Raw genomic sequence first — 22,189 nt, 5'->3', positions numbered from 1 at the left:
TGATGCTGGGAGGGCCTGGGGGCAGGAGGAGAAGGGGACAACAGAGGATGAGATGGCTGGATGGCATCACCGACTCGATGAACATGAGTCTGAGTGAACTCCGGGAGTTGGTGATGGACAGGGAGGCCTGGGGCGCTGTGATTCACTGGGGTCACAAAGAGTCGGACACGACTGAGTGACTGAACTGAACTGATACCCACTCCAGTACTCTTGCCTAGAAAATCCCATGGACGGAGGAGCCTGGTACAGGCTACTGTCTATGGGGTCGCAAAGAGTCAGACACGACTGAGCAATTTCACTTCGATTTCACTTCATTGCTAAAAACGGGTAACCACCATCTGAGCCCTCAGTGAGTAGTAATTTCTTTGCTGGTGAAGGGTCTTGCTATGAAGTTGATGGCTGTTGACTGATCAGGGTGGTGGCTGCTGAAGGTTGGGGAGGCTGTGACAATAACTTAAATAAGAATGAAATCTGCCATACTGATTAACTCTTCCTTTCACTTGAACACTTAAGAGGCCACTGTAGGATTATTAACTGGCTTGATTTCAGTATTATTCTGTTCAAGGAACAGGGAGGCCCAAAGAGTGAGTGAGAGATGGGGAAGCGGCCAGTCAGTGAGTAGTCAGAACACACACATTTATTCAGTTGGCTGCCTTATATGGGCGTGGTTCATCACACCCTGAAGGTCACTGACCACAGGTTACTATAACAAATATAATAATGGAAAGTTTGAAATATTGAGAGAATTATCAAAATGTGACATACAGACACTAAGTGAGCAAACATTAGAAAAGTGTCACTGATAGACTGGCTCTACACAAGGTCACCACCGACCTTCAATTTGTAAAGCAAACAAAAAGGCCAGAGCATGTGAAACACAATAAAATGAAGAGCAATAAAACGAAGTTTGCCTGTACTGTTATAATTAACTTATCACCTTTTAGTTCCTATAAATTGCTTTTGTTTTTCAGTCACTAAGTTATGTCCAACAGTTTTGCGACCGCATAGACTGTAGCCCGCCAGGCTCCTCTGTCCATGGGATTCTCCAGGCAAGAATACTGGAGGGGGTTGCCATTTCCTCCTCCAGGGGATCTTCTCAACACAGGGATCGAACCCACTTCTCCCGCACTGCAGGGGGATTCTTTACCACTGAGCCACCAGGGAAGCTGTCATATAAATTACAAACAGGTGTATCTTTTCTCAACTACCCTATCACATAACAGCTTTGATCCTCTCTCTTCTGACATATTCTCAACTGTTTTAAATAGAACTAAAAATTTTTTAATAAAACAATAATAAATACTTAAAATCAAAACATTAAACTGAATATTATAAAACTCATTTTTATTTCTCAAAAGTTGTCAAACATTGGCAATGTCTTAGGGCTTAATATATTCCATGATGGACAAACTTACTAACTTCCCAAAATATGACTAAAGAGACTAAAGAGATGAGGGCATATTTTCTAAAGTCTTCAAGTATTTGAAGAATTACCACATAGAAGAACTTCAGATGGCAGATTAGCAACATGTTCAAACCAGCCTTCAAAACAGAAATGACATGAAGGTGTAAAAGGTGAAATTGATTTGTTCAGTTAGTTACTGAGCAGCTTCCATATCTGTCAGATACATAATGTCCTGAAGACAGCAAGCGTGTCCCTGCTTTCATGGAGCTTACAGTCTCAGGGGACAGATTTTAGCCCAATAAGGAGAAAGACTTAATGCTAAGAATTATCAAAAAATACAAGAGCTACAAGGAAAAAATACAAGAAATACAGGGATTTGTTAACAGAAGTCAAAACAGTAGGCATTTGTATGGTTCATTAACTCTCTGTATTCATTGTTATATATTATTTTATTCATATATCATTATGTTCAATTGATTCTAAAGAAACAAAATTTTCTAAATTATTGGCTTCAGTAACATCAAATTTTGACTCAACAGTTCTCTTTATTCACTGGACTTTGATGGGTATCTATTCACAATACTGGCTTAAATAATACTTGAAACAAAGCACATTTCATTTCTATTAATGTGTTTTTTTCAACAGTATATTCTCTACGAGGATGGAAATAAGAGGGGAAAATGCCACCTTCATTTGGCATTTTTGATACTTCTTAGTATTGATTTTATATTCCTAATAGTATAATCTATTGCTTAGCCAGAGTACTGGGTAATAGTTTCAGAAATATTATTCTTGAGATCAGAAAAGCTTTTGCTAGTGTTGAAAACCACATGTAATTTTTCATTTATGTTAACTCATATTCCAGAAGAGAAGTTCATGAATATTTTAAGAAATTGTTCGATTCCTCCTAGTAACACAGACATTCCTTCAATCACCAAATAGAAAAGTACATAGCAAATACATCAGATATCCTTCAGAAATCAGCTAAAAATGCGCCGTGAATAATATAATTCACCTCAGCTGAAGAAGCAAATTTTCAGAGGAACAAGTTTTTAACGTGTATTTTAAACACAAGGAGACTTTGCTGTATAAAAGAACAGCAAAATGAATAATAAAGATACTTTGTAATCCTAAGTAATACCATTTCATGTTTTTTTTTATTTTTTGCATTTATTCAATTCCTTTCCCACTGAAATGAAGCAGTGTAACTGGAGCACAGTGAGCAAAAAAGAGAGAACCACAGTTAAGACAGGAGACTTCAGCCAGAGACCAGAATATCAGGATACCGTGGGCTGAAGCAAGGATCTGGGAAATTGTAATAAACAGCCCTACCTGATCTAAGGTCTCAGAGTAGTTCTGGCAGATGAAGAGTCAAAGATTTCCCTGTGCTTATAAATTGCTGGAGTGAAATATTGGAGGCCACTGTCAAAGAAGGCAAGGGATCTCAAGAAAAGTATTAGTTGTAATGGTAGTAGTGGGGATAATTATTATTATTTTTTACTAATGATAATAGCTACCATCTTATTTAACATTGTACATGGGCCAAACACTATACCAAAGCACTTCACATGTTATCTTGTTTTGAGAATAGTTACAATTATGTTCATTCTACAAATAAGGAAATTAAGTAAGGAATTAGATATATTGCTTAAAGTCACTCAGCTGATCACTGCTAAGGCTGCGCTGGGGAAAAGTTGGGGTCGGGGACAGTCAGCTCTGACTGATTCCACAGCTCACTCTGAGCCAGGATGGTTGGATGGCTGTGCTCACAGAGTTGCAGCAAGAGAGGGAACGAAGCCCTCAGTGCACAAGAGGAAATATTCAGACAACTGCAGAAAGGAGAGGGAGAGGGTAACAAAACCTGACACCATGAAACACCAATAAGAAAAGGCCTCTGTGTGAGGGCAAAACAGAAAAAGTAAGAGAATTAAGAGAAAGTGGGTGACATCTCTGGGTTTCATGTTGCAAAGCATTTGGTGAAACAAGGAAGCTATGATCTCGACTGGAGCTGGGCTTCAGCTTAGGCAGGAAGGTGCTTCCACAAGCTGGTTAGGAGTCCTATTGTTAATTTACAGTGTAACAGACAAGCAAAGTGATTAAGAACAGAGGATCTGATGAAAGTGGCAAGATGGCTGAAGGAGGTGAAAAGATGCAAACTTTCATTTCTTAAAAAAAATAAGTGCTGGAGATGTGATATACAGCGTAGTGCCTACAGTTAACAATAGTGTCTTACATATCTGAAGGCTGCTCAAAGAGTAAATCTTACACATTCTCATCACAAGAAGAAAAAAATCTGTAACTTTGTGTGCTGATGGATGTTAACTATGCTTATTATGGTGACCGTTTTACAATATATACAAATACCAAATCATTACACTGAACACCAGAAAAAAATATAATGTTATATATCAATTGTACCTCAATTTTTTTTAAAAGCCTAACAACAAGAGAACAGTAAAATAAATTATGATGCAACAGAATATTATGCAACCAGTAAAAGGAATACTTTGGGAGACTATTTCATAACAATGATAATGATAGTGAACATTTCTTAATTAAGCATTTATTCTTTACCAAATATTGTTCCTTATGTGTATCATATATCACACATACACTATAATAAATAATAATAACAATTTAAAAACAGAACATGGAATCTGGAGCCAGACTGCTTGGATTTGAGTCCTGGCTCTATCACTTACTAACAAATTATTTAGCCTCTCTGTGTCTCAGTTTCCCTACTGAAAAATGGGCGTAATGATAATCATCCCTGTCTCACAGAGGTATTAAGATGAAAAGAATTAACATTTGTAAGATGATTAGAATAAAGCCCCACATAAGGTGAATCCATTTAAGTATCTGATTGAAAATCAAGTAAAATAAAAGATATAGGAGATCAGAATATGTCCTCCAGAAATACACCACTTGGGCAAAAGGCATACTTTGAGTAGAGACAAAGAGAATCAATAGCTGCAGAAAGAAACTTTCCCCAAGATTCCCTTGTCCGAACAAAAGCAGACACTTGTGAAAAATGAGGACTGCCAAAAATCCTCTCTGTGGGGAATTCCTACTGCCAAAGTGGACCTGTACAAACAAACCTTACTCCACTGGAGTTCCCACCCCACACATTTACTTCCCCACAGTCTGCCACCCATGAAAGCTTTGAACCCTTTTCCTTTGTCTTGTCATTTCTCTACAAACTTATTGTTTTTCTGTTAAGATGCTATTTAAGCCCACATTCTTGCCACCCCACTGAGTTCCTCTTCATTGTGGTTTCTCCCAGAGGATGTGTACTGGACACATTAATAAACTTTGTTGCTTTTCCCTTGCTAATCTGTTGTCAGTCTAAGTCTACAGGGTCCCTTGGGAAGAAGCTAGGAGGGCAGAAAGAAAAACAACTTTCCCCCTCTACAGGACAACAGAAATGGTAAAAAGAGAGATGAAAGGGGAGAATAGACGCATGTGTGCCTGGGAGCCTGCACAGAGGCAGAGGCTCTGATGGTCCTCTAGGAAGAGTGTCTGTGATTCAGACATTCTGGTTGGGGAGAAGAGCTTGTCTTTGCTTAGTTCTAAATGAGGTGCAACTAGGGTGTTCTGATGTGTCTGAAGACAGCTTAGCCCAGGCCACTCAACAGAACCGTCAGCAGGACCACTGGGATGTCCACCTGCCTGTCATGGTTAGAAGTCCAAGTGCCCAGCACCTGAACAGATTCTCCACAAGCAGAAGCACAGGGCATATACTCTCCATCTTTTGGGGGACATGATAGTCATAATAAGAGAAAGAGTAATGTTCAAATGAACATCCTAAAAAACTTTCATTTTTCCTTTTATGAGATAAATGCACTTGGAATCTTTTATCATGCTAACCAAGCACTCTTTTCTTATTAAAAAAAAAAAAAAAAAGATTTGCAAGAACTATTATAATCCAGGCAGGCTAAACTTTTAGCAATCTCTCAATCTAACATACTTTTTTAGCAAAATTACATTTCATGAAAAAAAAATGAATGAAATCATCACATATTCATTTCTATGCAAAAAGCTTTCAGTGCAATTTCATCACTGTAAAATGTGCAGAAATGACATATAAATGCATAATTTTCAATACCTTCTTAGCTGTATGAGCTATTGTGTACTGCTAGGAAAAGAGAAGGTACTGTTTTATTCTGGAAAAACAGGATCATTCAAGGTCAAGATAGGAAACTGAGACACACAGCCTTGAATGCCTAAATCTTACCAGCTCCCTCAAGCGGCAAACAGCATAAGGCTACTTACACAAGATGTGCAAAGATAGCTGTGATCTCTTCAGCCCATCAGCATCTACCAAAAACATCTAGTAGTACTAGCAGCTCATCGAATCAGACTTTACTAGTTCAAAATGCATAATGAGTGAGTGAGTGAAGTCGCTCAGTCGTGTCTGACTCTTTGCGACCCCATGGACTGTAGCCTACCAGGCTCCTCCACCCATGAGATTTTCCAGGCAAGAGTACTGGAGTGGGTTGCCATTTCCTTCTCCACAAAATGCATAATAACTTTCTTTAATTTTATATATTAATTCTAAATTACTCTTTATCTTATAATTTTTCAATAATGAGTTCAAATATTAGTATCTGAAATTCAGTCTTTTCATACCAACTGTATAGTTTGAATTTTAAGATTTTGTTTCCTTTAACTTAAAAATTGAAAAACTCCATGAAAATGATCAGACTATTCATGAATTATAATTTTCACTATTTTTCAAGTTAATTTTACTTCATAATATGGACTTCTTTATCAACACTTTAATAATTAAATATATGTTCTTTAAAAATTTTTCCTGCTTTATATTAAGTTAACCTAGGTCTGCCTCCATTTTGCCGAACACATAAGATTTGAATATACTGGTATAAGCATATGTTTCCCTTGCAGCTTAGCTGGTAAAGAAAGTGAAAGTCGTGTCTAACTCTTTGCGATCCCAAGGACTATACAGCCCATGGAATTCTCTAGGCCAGAATACTAGAGTGGGTAGCCTTTCCCTTCTCCAGGGGATCTTCCCATCCCAGGGATGGAACCCAGGTCTCCCGCACTGCCAGCGGATTCTTTACCAGCTAAGCCCCAAGGAAAGCCCCAGCTGGTAAAGAATCTGCCTGCAATGCGGGAGACCTGGGTTCCATCCCTGGGTTGGGAAGATCCCCTGGAAAAGGAAAAGGCTACCTACTCCAGTATTCTGGCCTGGAGAACCCCATGGACTATACTATACAGTCCATGGGGTCACAAACAGTCAGACACAACTGAGCAACTTTCACTTTCAAACTGCATAAAAAGTATAATCCAAAGCAACAGAGCAGTTTACAAAAAAAAAAACAAAAACAAAAACTAAAAGCAATTGATTATATGAGGGAGACAGAGTGCTTTTCTCCCTCCATTTTCCATTTCTTGTAATGTTTTGTTAAAATGTTTAGAAAAGTATACGTATTTTTAAGAAACAGTCTCTGGCATTTAGAAGGGAATTACAGGGGCAGTGGCCTTTTCTAAAATGATAAGCCAACACTCTTGGGCTCAAAGTCACACTAAAGTTGGCAAGATTTCACATTCCTCCTCACACAATGGATCTTTCATCAATACTGGAAACTGCTTTTATGAGACTATGTGCTAAGAATGGATGGAATTCTCAATGTTGTAAGCACCCATTGAATTATTTAAAAGAACAATGAATGAGTGACTAATTAAAAATTTTTCTTGAGCTCAGAGATATTTATATTACAAAAAGAAAGACCTGAATCTAGCATTCTCTCCAGAGCAGTTCAGGAGGAACAGCTAAGTCTGTTCAGTGGAAGGCATGGGTTCCCAAATGCTTTGCCATCAAAACTGTTGGAGTTGCCTTCTCCTTGGCCAACTGATGATTTTAAGTCCTACTTGACTCATAAATATTGTTTAACTGCTAGCTTGTTTATTATTTATATATACTTTGCTCCACAAAAGGAAAACTTAACAATGAAATGAAATCTGACCCTCATGCCTACCTCCTCCCAAAAACAGGTGCAATTTTGAATGGGCAACTCTATTGCCGGGAGAAATATCAATAACCTCAGATATGCAGATGACACCACCCTTGTGGCAGAAAGTGAAGAGGAGCTAAAAAGCCTCTTGATAAAAGTGAAAGAGGAGAGTGAATAAGTTGGCTTAAAGCTCAACATTCAGAAAACGAAGATCATGGCATCCGGTCCCATCACTTCATGGGATATAGATGGGGAAACAGTGGAAACAGTGGCTGACTTTATTTTTCTGGGCTCCAAAATCACTGCAGATGGTGACTGCAGCCATGAAATTAAAAGACGCTTACTCCTTGGAAGAAAAGTTATGACCAACCTAGATAGTATATTCAAAAGCAGAGACATTACTTTGCCGACTAAGGTCCGTCTCGTCAAGGCTATGGTTTTTCCAGTAGTCATGTATGGATGTGAGAGTTGGACTGTGAAGAAGGCTGAGCACTGAAGAATTGCTGCTTTTGAACTGTGGTGTTGGAGAAGACTCTTGAGAGTCCCTTGGACTGCAAGGAGATCCAACCAGTCCATTCTGAAGGAGATCAGCCCTGGGATTTCTTTGGAAGGAATGATGCTAAAGCTGAACTCCAGTACTTTGGCCACCTCATGCGAAGAGTTGACTCATTGGAAAAGACCCTGATGCTGGGAGGGATTGGGGGCAGGAGGAGAAGGGGATGACAGAGGATGAGATGGCTGGATGGCATCACAGACTCGATGGACGTGAGTCTGAGTGAACTCCGGGAGATGGTGATGGACGGGGAGGCCTGGCGTACTACGATTCATGGGGTCGCAAAGAGTCAGACACGACTGAGCGACTGAACTTAACTGAACTGAACTATATAAAGACAGTATGATATTGAGTTTTTCTAAAAAGTATGTCTCAAAAGATCACATACAATATGATATCCTTTTTATTAAATATAAGGTTAAAGCTGATTAAAAATACACATATTATTTGGGAGAATACAAAGAAATAATAAACTCTGACTTCAGGATGATTGATGGTTAGCTTAAATGAAGGAAGGCCAAAGGACAGACCGATGAAAAAGACAATGTGGTGAGATTACTACCAAGGTTCTCGCTTGTGTTTTAGGTGGTGGATTCCCAGATGATATTATTTTAAGACAGATAGATAGATAGACAAAAATAAGCCCAGCATGGAGCAATGATCAGAGAGTGTTATGAATTAAGGATTACTGAACTTGAAATGGGATGGCATAAAATGATCTAACATGAGAGAAAAAAATAAAAATTGTTTACAGTACGTACACGAACACCCAAACTATGATCTCTGGATCATCTCAAAAAAGCACTCTTCCAGGTTTTATAATTTTCTGCTTCTATTTCCCTAGAAGGCTGACTGCCAAAGAATTGATGCTTTCAAACTATGATGTTGGAGAAGACTCTTGAGAATCTCTTGGACAGAAAGGAAATCAAACCAGTCAATCCTAAAGGAAATCAACCCTGAATATTCATTGGAAGGACTGATGCTGAAGCTGAAGCTCCAATACTTTGGCCACCTGATGCAAAGAGCCCACTCACTGGAAAAGACCCTGATGCTGGAAAAGACAGAAGGCAGGAGAAGGAGATGACAGAGGAAAAGATGGTTAGATGGCATCACCAACTCAAAGGACAGGAGTTTAAACAAGCTCTGAGAGATGGTGAAGGACAGAGAAGCCTGATGTGCTGCAGTCCATGGGGTGGCAAATTAGGACATGACTGAAAGACTGAACAACAACAAATTTCCCTAACGTTTTCAATTGTGCTGCAGAAAGCAGCATGTTCTCCAATGGATGTTAGACCTTCTACCACCACCAACGGGCCTTCTGCTTAGACAGCGGTACCTAAACAGGAAGGAAAAAAGGTAGCACAGAGGCAAATGCACTGATTCATCTACTGACTCTCCCAAATGGGGCTGACAATCCCCACAAGCTTCTGAACAGGCAATTGGTGTTTCTAATTAACTCATTCAATATTTACTTAATGCCAGCTATATGTCATGATAAGCACTGGATCCTTCAGACTTATGATTAGGATAGTCCTAACAAATACTTGAGTCTGGTCCATCATCTTCCAGAATCAACATATTCCCCCGAGCCAAAGGACCAAGATACAGTAACTGTTCTGGCCTTTTATTTGGCTACTTATCTACACAAACAAATGCTGAAGTAGGTCACTCATAAAGTGAGGCTACATTGCCCCCCCACAAAGTTAAAAGATGTCAAATCTCTACTATAAGAACTGGGAGAAAAAAATTTCCTCTTCAACAATGAGATTTCATGTAAGTTTATCGCTGTTTGTTTTACCTGCTATCTCCAAAAGTGAGTTTATGTGATCTCCTTCTGCCAGCTTCACAAATCCAACCTGATTTCCGAAAGTGTCAACCCCTTCAAAGGGCAAAGTCAAAGGTTTTCCTTGGAGGATTTCTTCTACAAATGGTTTTAATTCCAAAAGAGCATCAATACCACTGGCAAGAGATAATATATTTATTAGTACTATAATAAGAAATAAAATATACAAAGCCAAACGAGAAAAGAGTTTTAGATAAATTAATTTTTGCATTTGTACTAATTATTTTAATGCTCATAATAGCTTCAAAATCAAATCCATATGATCAAAATAAAACTAATATTAATTTTAAACAAAATTTGTATAAGTGAATTAATCTTTACCTAATTGCAATTTACTTTATATTAAAGATACAAAAGAAGATGTTATATTATAGTTTACCAAAAGGTTTTAAACCAAGGAAATACTGCATGCACAACTAAAGAAAAACAATATTGACAATATATTGCAGAAAAGCCCAATACCTACAAAAGTTTATATCAGATCATGTGAAAGTTCAAGGTTCTTGTTAAAAGTACTAATACTTACATAGTATTTACTATTTGTGAAGCACTTTACTAAAACTTAAAATATATTATCTCTTTAAAATATAAGTCTCCATAATAAGATAATTAATTATACTTAGACTTAACCAAAGTACAAGTTTACAACTACAGTGACATAAATTTGCTGTATATGTTTAGTCTATCTGATTAAAGGGCTATTCTGTGTTTCAAATGCACTATTTTTTCTTTATAAAAATAAAAGTTTACTATATTAGTGAATTAGACATTATCAGCTTTGGAATATTTTGAAAATTAAGATCAATTATTTCCATACTAAGGATTTTAGTACAGGGACTTTATAATGTGAAAAAAACTAAAATCTCACTAGAGGGCAGCAATCACTCAAGAAAGAAAGAAAGACATTTTACATTATGGAGAGGGGTTTAATATACCCTTCTGGTGAACCACCTTAATTTAAATTATCTTGATCAGCAATTTGTTCATCAATAGTAATAAGATATCAAACGTGTGAAAAGAAACTTAGACATTTTTCTAGATGTTTCATATTTCTACATTAGCTTTAAGTTTTTTTTGTTTGTTTGTTTGTTTTTTATTTTTTTTTTATTTTTATTTTTTAAATTTTAAAATCTTTAATTCTTACATGTGTTCCCAAACATGAAACCCCCTCCCACCTCCCTCCCCATAACATCTCTGTGGCTTTAAGTTTTTAACTGATTTTCATCCACAGTTTTCTATACTGGGTCTTACTTCTCTGTCAAACAATATATAATATTTCAAAACAGCTTTAGAAATGTCAACATTTCTCACTGGACCTCCAAATTCACATCCGAAATCCAATCTTTCCTGACTGTATTTATCTTCATCCAAAAAGATACGCTGCTACTGCAGTATTATCTTCACCAGGGGCCGAATTCAAGCATGTGAAACAGAACAGCTACTCTGGCTCATCTTCCATAAATCAGGGGATGAATATCAAGATACTCACTTTAAATATAACTCTATAGCAAAGCAGGCCATCCTAGAGGTCAAGAGTTTTCAGAAACAGTGAATTCTACACTCCATTTTTATTTAAAGAAATATAAATGATCCAAATTCAGTCCAGTTTTTCCACTCTGTAGTAATATAAACCAATAAATTTATCCTAATGAGATGTCACTGGTCACAGAGTGAAAATGAGTCACAGTGCCTCTTGGTAAATATCACTGACTTTAAAATTCTTTTAAATAGAGTATCTTTTCAAGAACTGTTTATGGAAAGATTTCTTTATAATAAACTGAACGGAGTATAGGTATGTAAGAAACAGAATTCTGAAACTAGAATTGAGACCCAAAGGTTGTACTCAAAACAAAGACAGGACAGCCATCTTTTCAAATCAGTATCTGGATTAATATATTTCTATTTCTTTCTTTTGCACTGTGAAGACACAAAACATGCCATCTACCTGAAGAAATTCATTAAGTAAAAAAAAAATGTTTCTGCATACTCCTTATCTCACCCATTGACCAGTACTTTATATTAAATACCTAAAATATGATACTAGACTTTGAAAAGTAAGGATATAGAAAAAGAAACTGACAATACAGATGTCTAGCACATTATACTGTATGGGATGAAAGATAAAATTAAAAGATTAGGGACTCAGAAAACCCTTCATATAATCAATGTCTTGCAGAAAACCCAATCAGTTTCACTCACTATGAAAAGTGAAAGTGAAGTCACTCAGTCGTGTCCAACTCTTTGCGACCCCTGTAGCCTACCAGGCTCCTCCATCCATGGGATTTTCCAGGCAGGAATACTGGAGTGGTCCGCCATTTCCTTCTCCAGGAGATCTTCCCAACCCAGGGATTGAACCCGGGTCTCCTGCATTGTAAGCAGTCGCTTCACTCACTATACAGCTACCCAAAGTGAAGCCACACCCTGAATCTTATCATCACTTAAAAGTTGACACTTCAGTCACAAACACTTACTTCCCTGGCTCCCCAAACTAGAAGCAAATCTTCTCGCCTTTGAAATTCCATTAATATTTTATACTTAATGAACATACCACTTTTTTTACATTTTTCTATTACAGTTTTTTGGATCCATATGACCCAGTCAACTATAATGTATAATACATGAGCACAAGATCCATTCATGATTCATCTTTATTTCCTCCAAAGCACTTAGTTCAGTATCTTATATGTGGTTGATAAATAATGTCAGTTGAACTGCAAAATACTATCTTGTCTGTATAGCAAACTTCAAATATTTCTTAATTTTTCATTGCAACTTAGTAAAAAATAATTGCTAAGTTGCAAGTATCTGGTCATCATTTTCTAGCAGAGCTACAACTCCTAGCACCATAAAGTAGCACAAGGATGTGCCTTCAATTCCTCAAACACCAAGCAGACTTGCTAGCCATTTAATTTTTTATACAAAATTGAAATTTGCAAACACACATTGTAAACACAGGGCTAAATGACTCCGAGTGTCACTATGCTCTGGACAGTAACTCTTCAACAAATGATACCACGATTTAGGGCAAGACAATGCTTCCTAGCTCAGGACTGTTCCATGTACTTACTGCAGGTGGTTTAGTAACACTGACCCCTGCGCATAAAATGCCCATGGTACTTCTTAGTAACTGTGACAACCAAAATCAACCCCTCTCCCAAATAATTCTAAAAGTATCCTAGAGAAGGCAGTCCTACCTCCAATGAGAAATGAAGACATTATAATATATTGAGAACATCCATCCTCACCCCAACCCAACTGCATAGCACTTAACAGTATTTCTAGCTAGTTATGTGTTCATCAGTAGAGGCCACTGAGTTACATGTTGCTGCTGCTCCTGCTGCTAAGTCGCTTCAGTCGTGTCCAACCCTGTGTGACCCCATAGACGGCAGCCCACCAGGCTCCTCTGTCCCTGGGATTCTCCAGGCAAGAACACTGGAGTGGGTTTCCATTTCCTTCTCCAATGCATGCTAAGTCGCTTCAGTCATGACTGACTCTGTGCGACCTCATAGCAGCCCACCAGGCTCCGCTGTCCACAGAATTCTCTAGGCAAGAACACTGGAGTGGGTTGCCATTTCCTTCTTCAACTGAACTACATACAGGAGGCCATTCTTACTTGCAGCAGACTCATCTCTTCCACCTCTTTCATGAACTTGTGCTCAACTTCTCCCTCCTGTCTCCATCCCAACTCCTCCCTCAATCAATAATAGAGAAAACCAACTAGTTCTGGTTTCTCCACTGACCAGCATTCGCTTAATTCCTAGAACTCTCAGCTTCTTCATATATATAAGAAAGATGATCTTTCTGTGTGGCCAGACTCACAATACTTGTTAAGGAAATAAAATAATATTTGTTTGGGAAATAGAGGCTGATGAGCAGAGACTGAAATATATATACATGCCATGGCCAAGACCCATTTTTGATGACAGAACTAAAACCTAAACTTATCAATCAACGGTAACTCAGTCTTCTTTGGTTTAAAAAGGCCTCTTTGAGGTTCAGTTATTCTTTAACTCAAACTTCCCTTCTGGATTGCTTTTCCCTTTCCTCTCCCCTCCTCCTTCCCAGGGAACCCAGCATACTTTTATATAAAGATTGAAGAAGGTCTTTGGTTTGCTTGCTGTTTGGGTTCTCAGGGATGCCCGATTCAGGGGCCGGGCCTGGTCATATCCCCAGGCACCTTTCGCTGGTGTCCACGAAAAGTCACGTGTCCCTCCTGGGCACTGCACTGGCAGGCCCTGCTGAAGTATGAGACCTCTGCAGGGGCCTCTGATCAGGAAGCATGGATACCTGGCATCGCCACTGTCCCTCATCCCACTCCTACTGATCCACCGACTCTCTGTGAACTTCCAAGTCTACCTACCACGGAACAAGGAAATTTCTGGATTCATCTATTAATATATACCCTGATAGGCAAAGGGGAACTGAAGGAACTACCTGAGGTCCCTGTGTTAGAAATCTTCCTCGACGCTAACCTCCTGGCTGTGTGGAAGCACATTCTTCTTTGAGGTCCCCGAGGGAAGAAGGAATTCTTCCTCCAGACTGCCTTCGGACTTGAGACTCTACTAAATCAACTCTCACCCGGGTCTCCAGTCTAGCAGACTGCCTTGCAGATTTGAAATTTGTCAGCCCCCACCATCACCTGAGCTAATTCCTTAAAATCAAGCTCTCTATATAGCTATAGTGTACATAAAGCTACATCAATGTATCTATACATACAGATGAAGATCCATCCTATTGGGTCTGTTTCCCTGGGGAACCCTGACTCGTCCACCATTCTAACATACAGAGCGCCACCCATTTTCTCCTGGGCTCGCACCTTCTTGTGTCATATTTTCTCGGACTTCTTTTCTATTAAGAGCATCAGAGTATTTTTTTTTTCTTTCAATTGGCAAAGCGAACAGTGAACGTGAGTTAAGTAAAACCCTCCAGTCCTCTCTGTCAGTGTACCTGCTCTTGGGTGGAGCACACTGGGACAGATGAGAAGACTGATCCCTAAAAATATGCAGTTCTGCTGTTTAAAAGATAGCACCACTAGAATCATAATTTGACTGTATATCTTGAGTTACTACTTTATTCTTTTCTCCCTTATATTTCCCCTTTTCCTCGCCCCCTCCCCATCCAAGTCTTATTCTTCATTCCCTCAGGAGACTATATGTCAGGGTAGAAAACAGAAGTAAGCTGTAACCTGTAATTCTGGCTATCCAAAGAGCTTAAGCTTGAGCTTAATCCAGAGAGCTACACAGAACAAGGGGCACTTATTCCAACAGTGTCCCAGAGAAGCGGAGGATGAGCAAGGTTTCTCCACTGTGGGCAGGAAAACAGCAATCAAAGACTCATACTCAACTTTTGCGGCACAATTCTGAGTTTGGGGGTGCAGGGTATACAATATTCTAGTAATGGGGGGGGGTGAGACTGAAACTGTCCACTGATCTAGTAAATGACAGCTCTAATAGCTAATAATACTAAGTGCCTACTATGTGCCAGGCCTTATACTAAGAGTGTTTACATGTGTCAGTACTATCATTTTCTCCATTTACTTAAAAAATTATTTGCCCAAAATTGAGCAGCTTATTAAGACACGGTTCCAGAATCTTTACCTGGAATCCTAACCTAAATGGTCAGACTCCATAGTGCTTATTTACATAATTAACATGGACAAAATAACTGTATAACCAATGCATCTGATAACAATAACACAATTCAAAAGTATAGATTAGGGGCAATTCCCTGGTGGTCCAGTGGATAGGGCTCTGCACTTACACTCCAGGGTACAAAGGTTCAATCCCTGGTTGGGGAACTAGGATCCCGCAAGCCATGTGTCACAGCGGAAAAAAAAAATACAGATTAGGAGCTAATTGTACAGCTAATTCTGTACATTGGCTTGTTGATTGCAACCAATTATAACAAAGAATGTTTCTTTAGAATTTCAATGCCTCTTTGCATTCTGTTTACTCATATTAAAGTAATAACTTGGAAAACAATATTCCAGAAAGATGTAGTACTCACATGTTTACGTCATCTTCATTCAATAACTGCATCACTAGTAAGGTAATATGAAAGGAACCATCACTGCTCATTGCTTTGGCCAGTTGCTCATCTTGTTGTATTATTGCATTTTGCATGATCTTAATTCCTTTTGTAATCTAATCACACACAGACAAAACAGAGATTAGGTAAGCAACATTTCCTTACAGCAACATTTAAACTGAGAAGAAAATAAGTAATGACTAAAATGAGAACACTGTCAGGATTTTCAATCAAATCATGCTTGTCTACCTGTTCTTAAATATCCTGGAGGGATAACTCGGAAAGTTTAATGGGATGTATAAATGTCTTAAAAATTACACAATGCTTGTCCATCTTAAGAGCATCAAGCCCAACATCCTTCTTTTACAGACTGGGTCCCTGACTGAGTAGAAAAACTCAATGGCTATGTATCTTTTCAAAACTTATCCTTGGAATATACAGTATGACTCACTATCATTATGATCCTTCCTAAAAATAAAAGTTTTATTCTTGCCACAGAAAGGTCAAATCAGCAGACAACATTCCATTTCTGCTGGCAGTAATATTTATTTGTCTCCAAATGAATGTGTCTGAGAACCCATTCTTCATGGCCTTTAAGATTTTTCAGGACAGCAATAATTCAACAGGAATGACTACTGTCATTTCCCCAGACATGTGAGGCGGGGCATAACCATGGTGAGAGAGCTGCACAGAAGGGTAAACACATTATGTTTAAAAAACTGTACAGTCTTTATCCAAGCAAAATCCTTGGTCCCTCATCAGCTCACCCCTCTCCACCTACTGAGAACAAAGAGGAATGATGGCTTTTCCCTCCTCTATTTCCAGCTAGAGACAATACTGTGTGTGCTAAGTCACTTCAGTCGTGTCCAATTCTTTGTTGCACTAGGGACTACAGCCCACCAGGCTCCTCTGTCCACGGGATTCTCCTCAGAATATTGGAGAGGCCTGCCATTCCTTTCTCCAGGGAATCTTCCCGCCCGAGGAGTCAAACCTGTGTCTCTTACGTCTCCTGCACTGGCAGGTGGGTTCTTTACCACTAGCACCTCCTGGGAAGCCCAAAGACAATATTAGCCAATTTCTAAATGGAAAATAGCTTGCATATAAACTAGCAAACCAAGCGATCCCCAGAGAAAAGCGTGCACATAGAAGCCTGGGGGCAGCAGGATTAGAGAGAAAAAGACAAGAGCAGAGACTGGCAAGAGCAGCAGAACCCCAAAAAGACAGCAGAGATAAGAAAGAGCTGAATCACGAGCACAGCAAGCTGCTCCCATACAGACAAGCTGTTTCATACTGAACAATCTTTCCATTATCTGCAGACTGTGACTGGGCAAATCATGAGGTGCTGGCCTGGGATCTGACTTCCCACAGATCTTTACAATAAATCCTCTTCACCCAAATAACCTCAGCATGTCTCTATTCCTTGCAACCTGGAGAACAGTAACACGGGAAACAGTATTTTCCTGGTGGGACGATAAGCAATAACACCCAAGATTTCCCAAGGTAAGATGTCACTTCCGAGACACCCAACAAAAGAATATTGATAGCCTGGTAGTTAAAATGCTCCTGACATAACAATACACAAAGGTCTCACAGTCAGAGTTTCCTCTACCTCTACACTGATCAAATTAATGATGTCCCCGAGGACATTTTCCTTCCTCTCCGTGTCTCACCACAGTCCTTGGTAATACAAATAAACACAACGTTGAAACAACAGTCCCCTTCTTGTGTGGTCACGAGGTTCCAGGCACTAGAGTAAGCACTTTACCTCTATTAGTTCACTAAGCCTCCCACCAATCCTGTGAAGCAGGTACTGGTATTGTCTCCATTAAAATAAACTGAAACAGAGAAGATTTTTGAAAAACTTTTCAAGATCTTAATACTACCCACTCCAGTATTCTTGGGCTTCGCTGGTGGCTCAGCTGGTAAAGAATATGCCTGCAATGTGGCAGATCTGGGTTTGATCCCTGGGTTGGGAAGATCCCCTGGAGAAGGGAACGGCTACCCACTCCAGTATTCTGGCCTGGAGAATTCTACGGACTGTATAGTCCATGGGGTCGCAAAGAGTCAGACATGACTGAGTGCCTTTCACTTTCAACAGCCACTTTCAAAACCCAAAATAGCAAAGGAACTTGAGAAAAAGATAAATTACAATAGATGAGAAAAGATGAGGGAACTATCTGGAGGAAAAGATCCAGGAGTGAGAAAGAGGAGGAGGAAAATTGGCCAGAAAATTGTGCAAGAAAAGGTACAAGGAATGTGTTTTTGAGAGGAGACAAGGATAGGGGCAACATGAGGGTACTGACTCAAGTCATGAAACATCAAGGGAAAAAGGACATTTAAAGGAGATTTGGAGGAAGTCTTACTGGATCCTGTGTAATAGAACAAATGTGTGTGTGTTAGTCACTCAGTCGTGTCCTACTCTTTATATCCCCCTAGACTACAGCCCACGAAGCTCCTCTGTCCATGGGATTCTCAAGGCAAGAATACTGGAGTGACTTGCCATTTCCTTCTCCAGGGGATCTTCCCGACCCAGAGATCGAACCCCGGTCTCCTGCATTGAAGGCAGATTCTTTACCATCTGAGCTTTAGGGAAATCCCAACAGAACACATGGGCTCAAAAAAGCCTTTGGTGTAAGCCCACACTACTCTTCCAGGATTTTACAGGTGAACTTTTGAGAGATTTTTCCAGGAGCAGTGAAGTCCTAGACTGGTTTACAGGAATACTGAAGCAGCTGAAGAAGACCCATGTTCATGTGGAAAGAAGCTAGCCCAGTGCTGAGTAAACCGTACACGCTCTAGAATGTCAGACTCAGAAGAGTATAACTGCATCTTCAAATATTAGCTGGCACAAATGGTAATTCTGGCTTAAATAATTGTGGAAAAGTAGTTTAGGGTGAAAACTTTTTAATACAAAGTGAAGCAAATTAAGGGTGCTGGACTTGCATCAGAAATCCTGGATTTTAATCACAGGTCAGCCACAGGTGTAACCCCACAGACATCACCTAGTCTCACTGAGTCTTGGTTTCTTTCCAATCGTAAAGCCCTGCCAAAGTTACAGGGATGTGTTAAAGGTCAACACACAAGCTACAGGAAGGCAGACAAGCTTAAAGAAAGCACTTCACCACGTTTGCCTAATATAAGGTCTGCAACACTGCCAATATTATCAAAATCAGGGGTTCTCTACCCCAGGGGACATCTCTCAATGCCTAGAGGCATTTTCATTGTCACATCTGGGGTTTGCCATTGCACTTAGTGGGTAGAGTATCTGCATTTTCATAAAAATTTAGTCTTTATTCTAAGCTCAAATACTAATTATATATAAATTTAGGACAATGCTCAAAAATTTCCATCCATTTGTATATTCAGCATTTTAGTGCAATGTCCTATTATTTAGTGCAAAAGAGTTATAGACCATTCATATCTTTGAATTATCCAGTAGCTTATAAAACTGCAAATTAAAATTCATAAAACTTTTGAAGACTATTTCTCTGAAGTCACACAGTATTTAAAATGCAAAATTAACCTCGAACTATGAAAATTGTAAAAGATAACCTAATCAAGTAATGTATATTTAACTATGCTTTGATGCCTCAGATTAATTTATATATTCTTTGATATCATCTTTAAAAAATTTTAATGCTTTTTATTCTTAATTACATTCTTAAACGATAAAAAGAAAAAAGGAAACTACTTCAGAATCTTCTCTGTATGCCGTTTTTAAAAGTACCAATGTCATTAAAGGCCAAAGGAAACTAATTTTTATAGCCACTGTTTAAAATTCTACAAAGCCATTGAAGCTTATCTGTTATCATAATCCCCAGCCACTGGCAGTATTGAACAATGCATATTTTTTAAGCCTAACATTACAGAGCCATATTTAAATAGGATATTGAAAGAAACTTTAAAAAATAAAAGCTTATTAAAATCTTAAATATTTCATTCATTGAGTAATTTCTTTGTATTTAGAAAATAAAAAAAGATATATAACTGCTAAACCTCACCATGAAGCCATATTCCACATGCCTAAAAGTAAAAGCAACAAGAAATTTCATTTTTTTATGTTAAGCTTTCTAGTTGATTCAAAGCATACATGAGCTCAAAGAAAATGCCTTCAAGTCAGTATGTGAGGGAGAGTGATTATAGTCTAGCACACAGAAGGACAGTGTCCTTTACCTCATCTTTTGACATTATTTTTGGATTTTGTCCTAAGCTGTTAACATACATCATTTCTAAATTTGCTGCCTCATTAAGGTTTAACAGAATTATGACATCAATTTGCTACCTGACATCTCTTCAAAGATGAATATAGTCATTTTTCTTGCTTGTCTACAGGATGAAAAAAAACTTGAAAATTTGATGATAAAGTGGTAAGTAGAATAAAAGTAAAAAATCATCTGAAGATAGGGGAATTTTCTGTATCTACCGAAGTGTTTAACATGCATGATGACATCACGTATTTTCACAATTACATTTCCCAGAAAGGAACAGAATGTGTAATCATATTTCATCTTTTCATAAGACCAGTAATTTTAACATTATAAAATGAAATACAGAATTAAATGTAACAAATGCCTTTTAAAACTCCTAAAGAGTATCATATTTTTCCATTGGTATAAGTGTCATCTTACCAAAACATTAATGCATTCTTAATTTCAATTAGCTTCCTGTGCATTTTTCAGTGTTGACTTATATTATTACCTCTTATAAGAAAGTATACAAAACCAATATATGGGCAAATCCACCCAGAACTAATAATTAAGCAATTCTAGTCAGTTAAGAAATATTTAGGATTCACTAAACTACCATTCAATTTCTCTTTAATTTTAAATTAATGTGTAATTGTAGGTAATGGAGAAACACATTCTCATATGCATGCAATTAGGATATTTTTATGCATTCTAATTCATTTTCCAAATCTATTTCTTAAAAATACGAAAACCATGACCTTCCAAAACTAAATCATTCCAAATGTCTACTAATGTGTTTAAAAATCAAAGACCCATGTAAGTCTGAATCCTTTTTCCTTTAAAACTAGATGCCAACAAGTAGAGGCCAAAAGTAGAGCAGCTCATTGTCAATGTGCTAGCTTCCAAAAGCTTGTTTGCAGGTCACTTAATTGGAACTTGGAATACAGTCTCCCATTGAAACAATGTTATAAATGCTGCTCCTTTTCCCAGGACTCCCCACAAAAGCCCATAAGCAGTTTCAAAAGAAAATTAACATTAGATACTTTCAAACAAACAAACAAAAAAGGTACTGGTACAGAAGATATAACAGGATCTTCCCCATCTTGTCCTAGTCCCTAATTCCCCTCCCTATATAGGCATTAAGCTTTGTTACCCACAAATCAGTCTCTTAAGAGAGAAACAGTAAATTCTTTGGTTTCCAGGTTATTTGAAACTTGTGTACCCCACTATTACAAGTCATCGAACTCCTGGAAAACAAACTATCACTGAACCTCTATTACAGAAAACCAGCATGTGTAACACTGTATCTATTATTTGTAAATTTGTTCTGGCTGGAATTTGGTATGCCGCAAACATCTTCTGCGCTGAAATGACAGTATTTTGTGTGTGTGTACCTCTATTCCTGCCAAACTCTGTTCTAGGTACTGGGAAGAAGTTGTAAAACTGTGAGGAGAACTAACAAGTGTCAGATTTCAAAGATGACAATGGTGTGGGGGGCAGGGGCTGACCTAGTCAGGATCCTCAAGGGTAGGAGAAGTTTGAGCTGAGGTTTTGGCATTAACAAAACCAAAAGGAGAGAAAAGAAAACTTCTAGCCAGAGAAAGCTGTCCTGCAGGCAGGCGGAACTGGCAAGTTCAAACAAGGACAGAGGGGCTGAGGTGGAGAAGGTCAAATCATATAGAACCTTCTAGGATATGGTAAAGCCTTTGTCTTTATCCAAGTATCAATGGGAAGATACTGAAGTACATAGGATGAAGGTGATGTGTTCAAATTTGGGTTTAGAAAATAATCATTATCACCTTCACTTTACACCTCAAGACACTGAAACTACAAAAATTAGGTAATGTGACCAACATCCACAGAGGCATTTGTGATCCAGCTGGTATCTGAGCAAGACTGGTCAGGCTCCAAAGCCTGTACTACACCCACTTTCTACAGAACCTGCCAGCAGCAAAGAGGCAGAAACAAAGGCCACAGTGACTTACAGGGTAAAAACTAAGGATTGCAGATGGTTCTCTTTCATCTCCTCCTCCCATCTTTGTGACCAATCTAAGTGTCAGAAGAAAAGAATCTCTCCACCCTCTTTCCCCTCAGTACCCTTCCCCACCGGCCTTATCCTAGCACATCACCCCACCAGTCCTTACTGGAGGAGGTGGGAAGCGGGCCCAGCGCTGGCAGGAGCTGGGGCAGGCTGGAGGG

General features: G+C 38.6%; 1 protein-coding gene across 2 annotated transcripts in view; it reads right to left on the bottom strand.

Annotated features, from left to right (window-relative positions):
- AKAP7 (A-kinase anchoring protein 7) overlaps nucleotides 1–22,189 on the bottom strand; it is a 124,585-nt gene that overhangs the window by 86,306 nt on the left and 16,090 nt on the right. For both annotated transcript variants that reach the window (XM_068985259.1, XM_068985260.1), the window contains exons 4-5: nucleotides 15,783–15,919; nucleotides 9,732–9,892 (exon numbers count right to left, since the gene is read on the bottom strand). In XM_068985259.1, the coding sequence (XP_068841360.1) occupies nucleotides 9,732–9,892; nucleotides 15,783–15,919 (298 nt within the window). The remainder of the gene's footprint in view (nucleotides 1–9,731; nucleotides 9,893–15,782; nucleotides 15,920–22,189) is intronic.

Source organism: Capricornis sumatraensis, chromosome 13 (assembly GCF_032405125.1).
Source record: "Capricornis sumatraensis isolate serow.1 chromosome 13, serow.2, whole genome shotgun sequence".
In the NCBI taxonomy this organism is placed as follows: Eukaryota; Metazoa; Chordata; class Mammalia; order Artiodactyla; family Bovidae; genus Capricornis; species Capricornis sumatraensis.
This window is presented reverse-complemented; position numbering and strand designations above follow the sequence as displayed.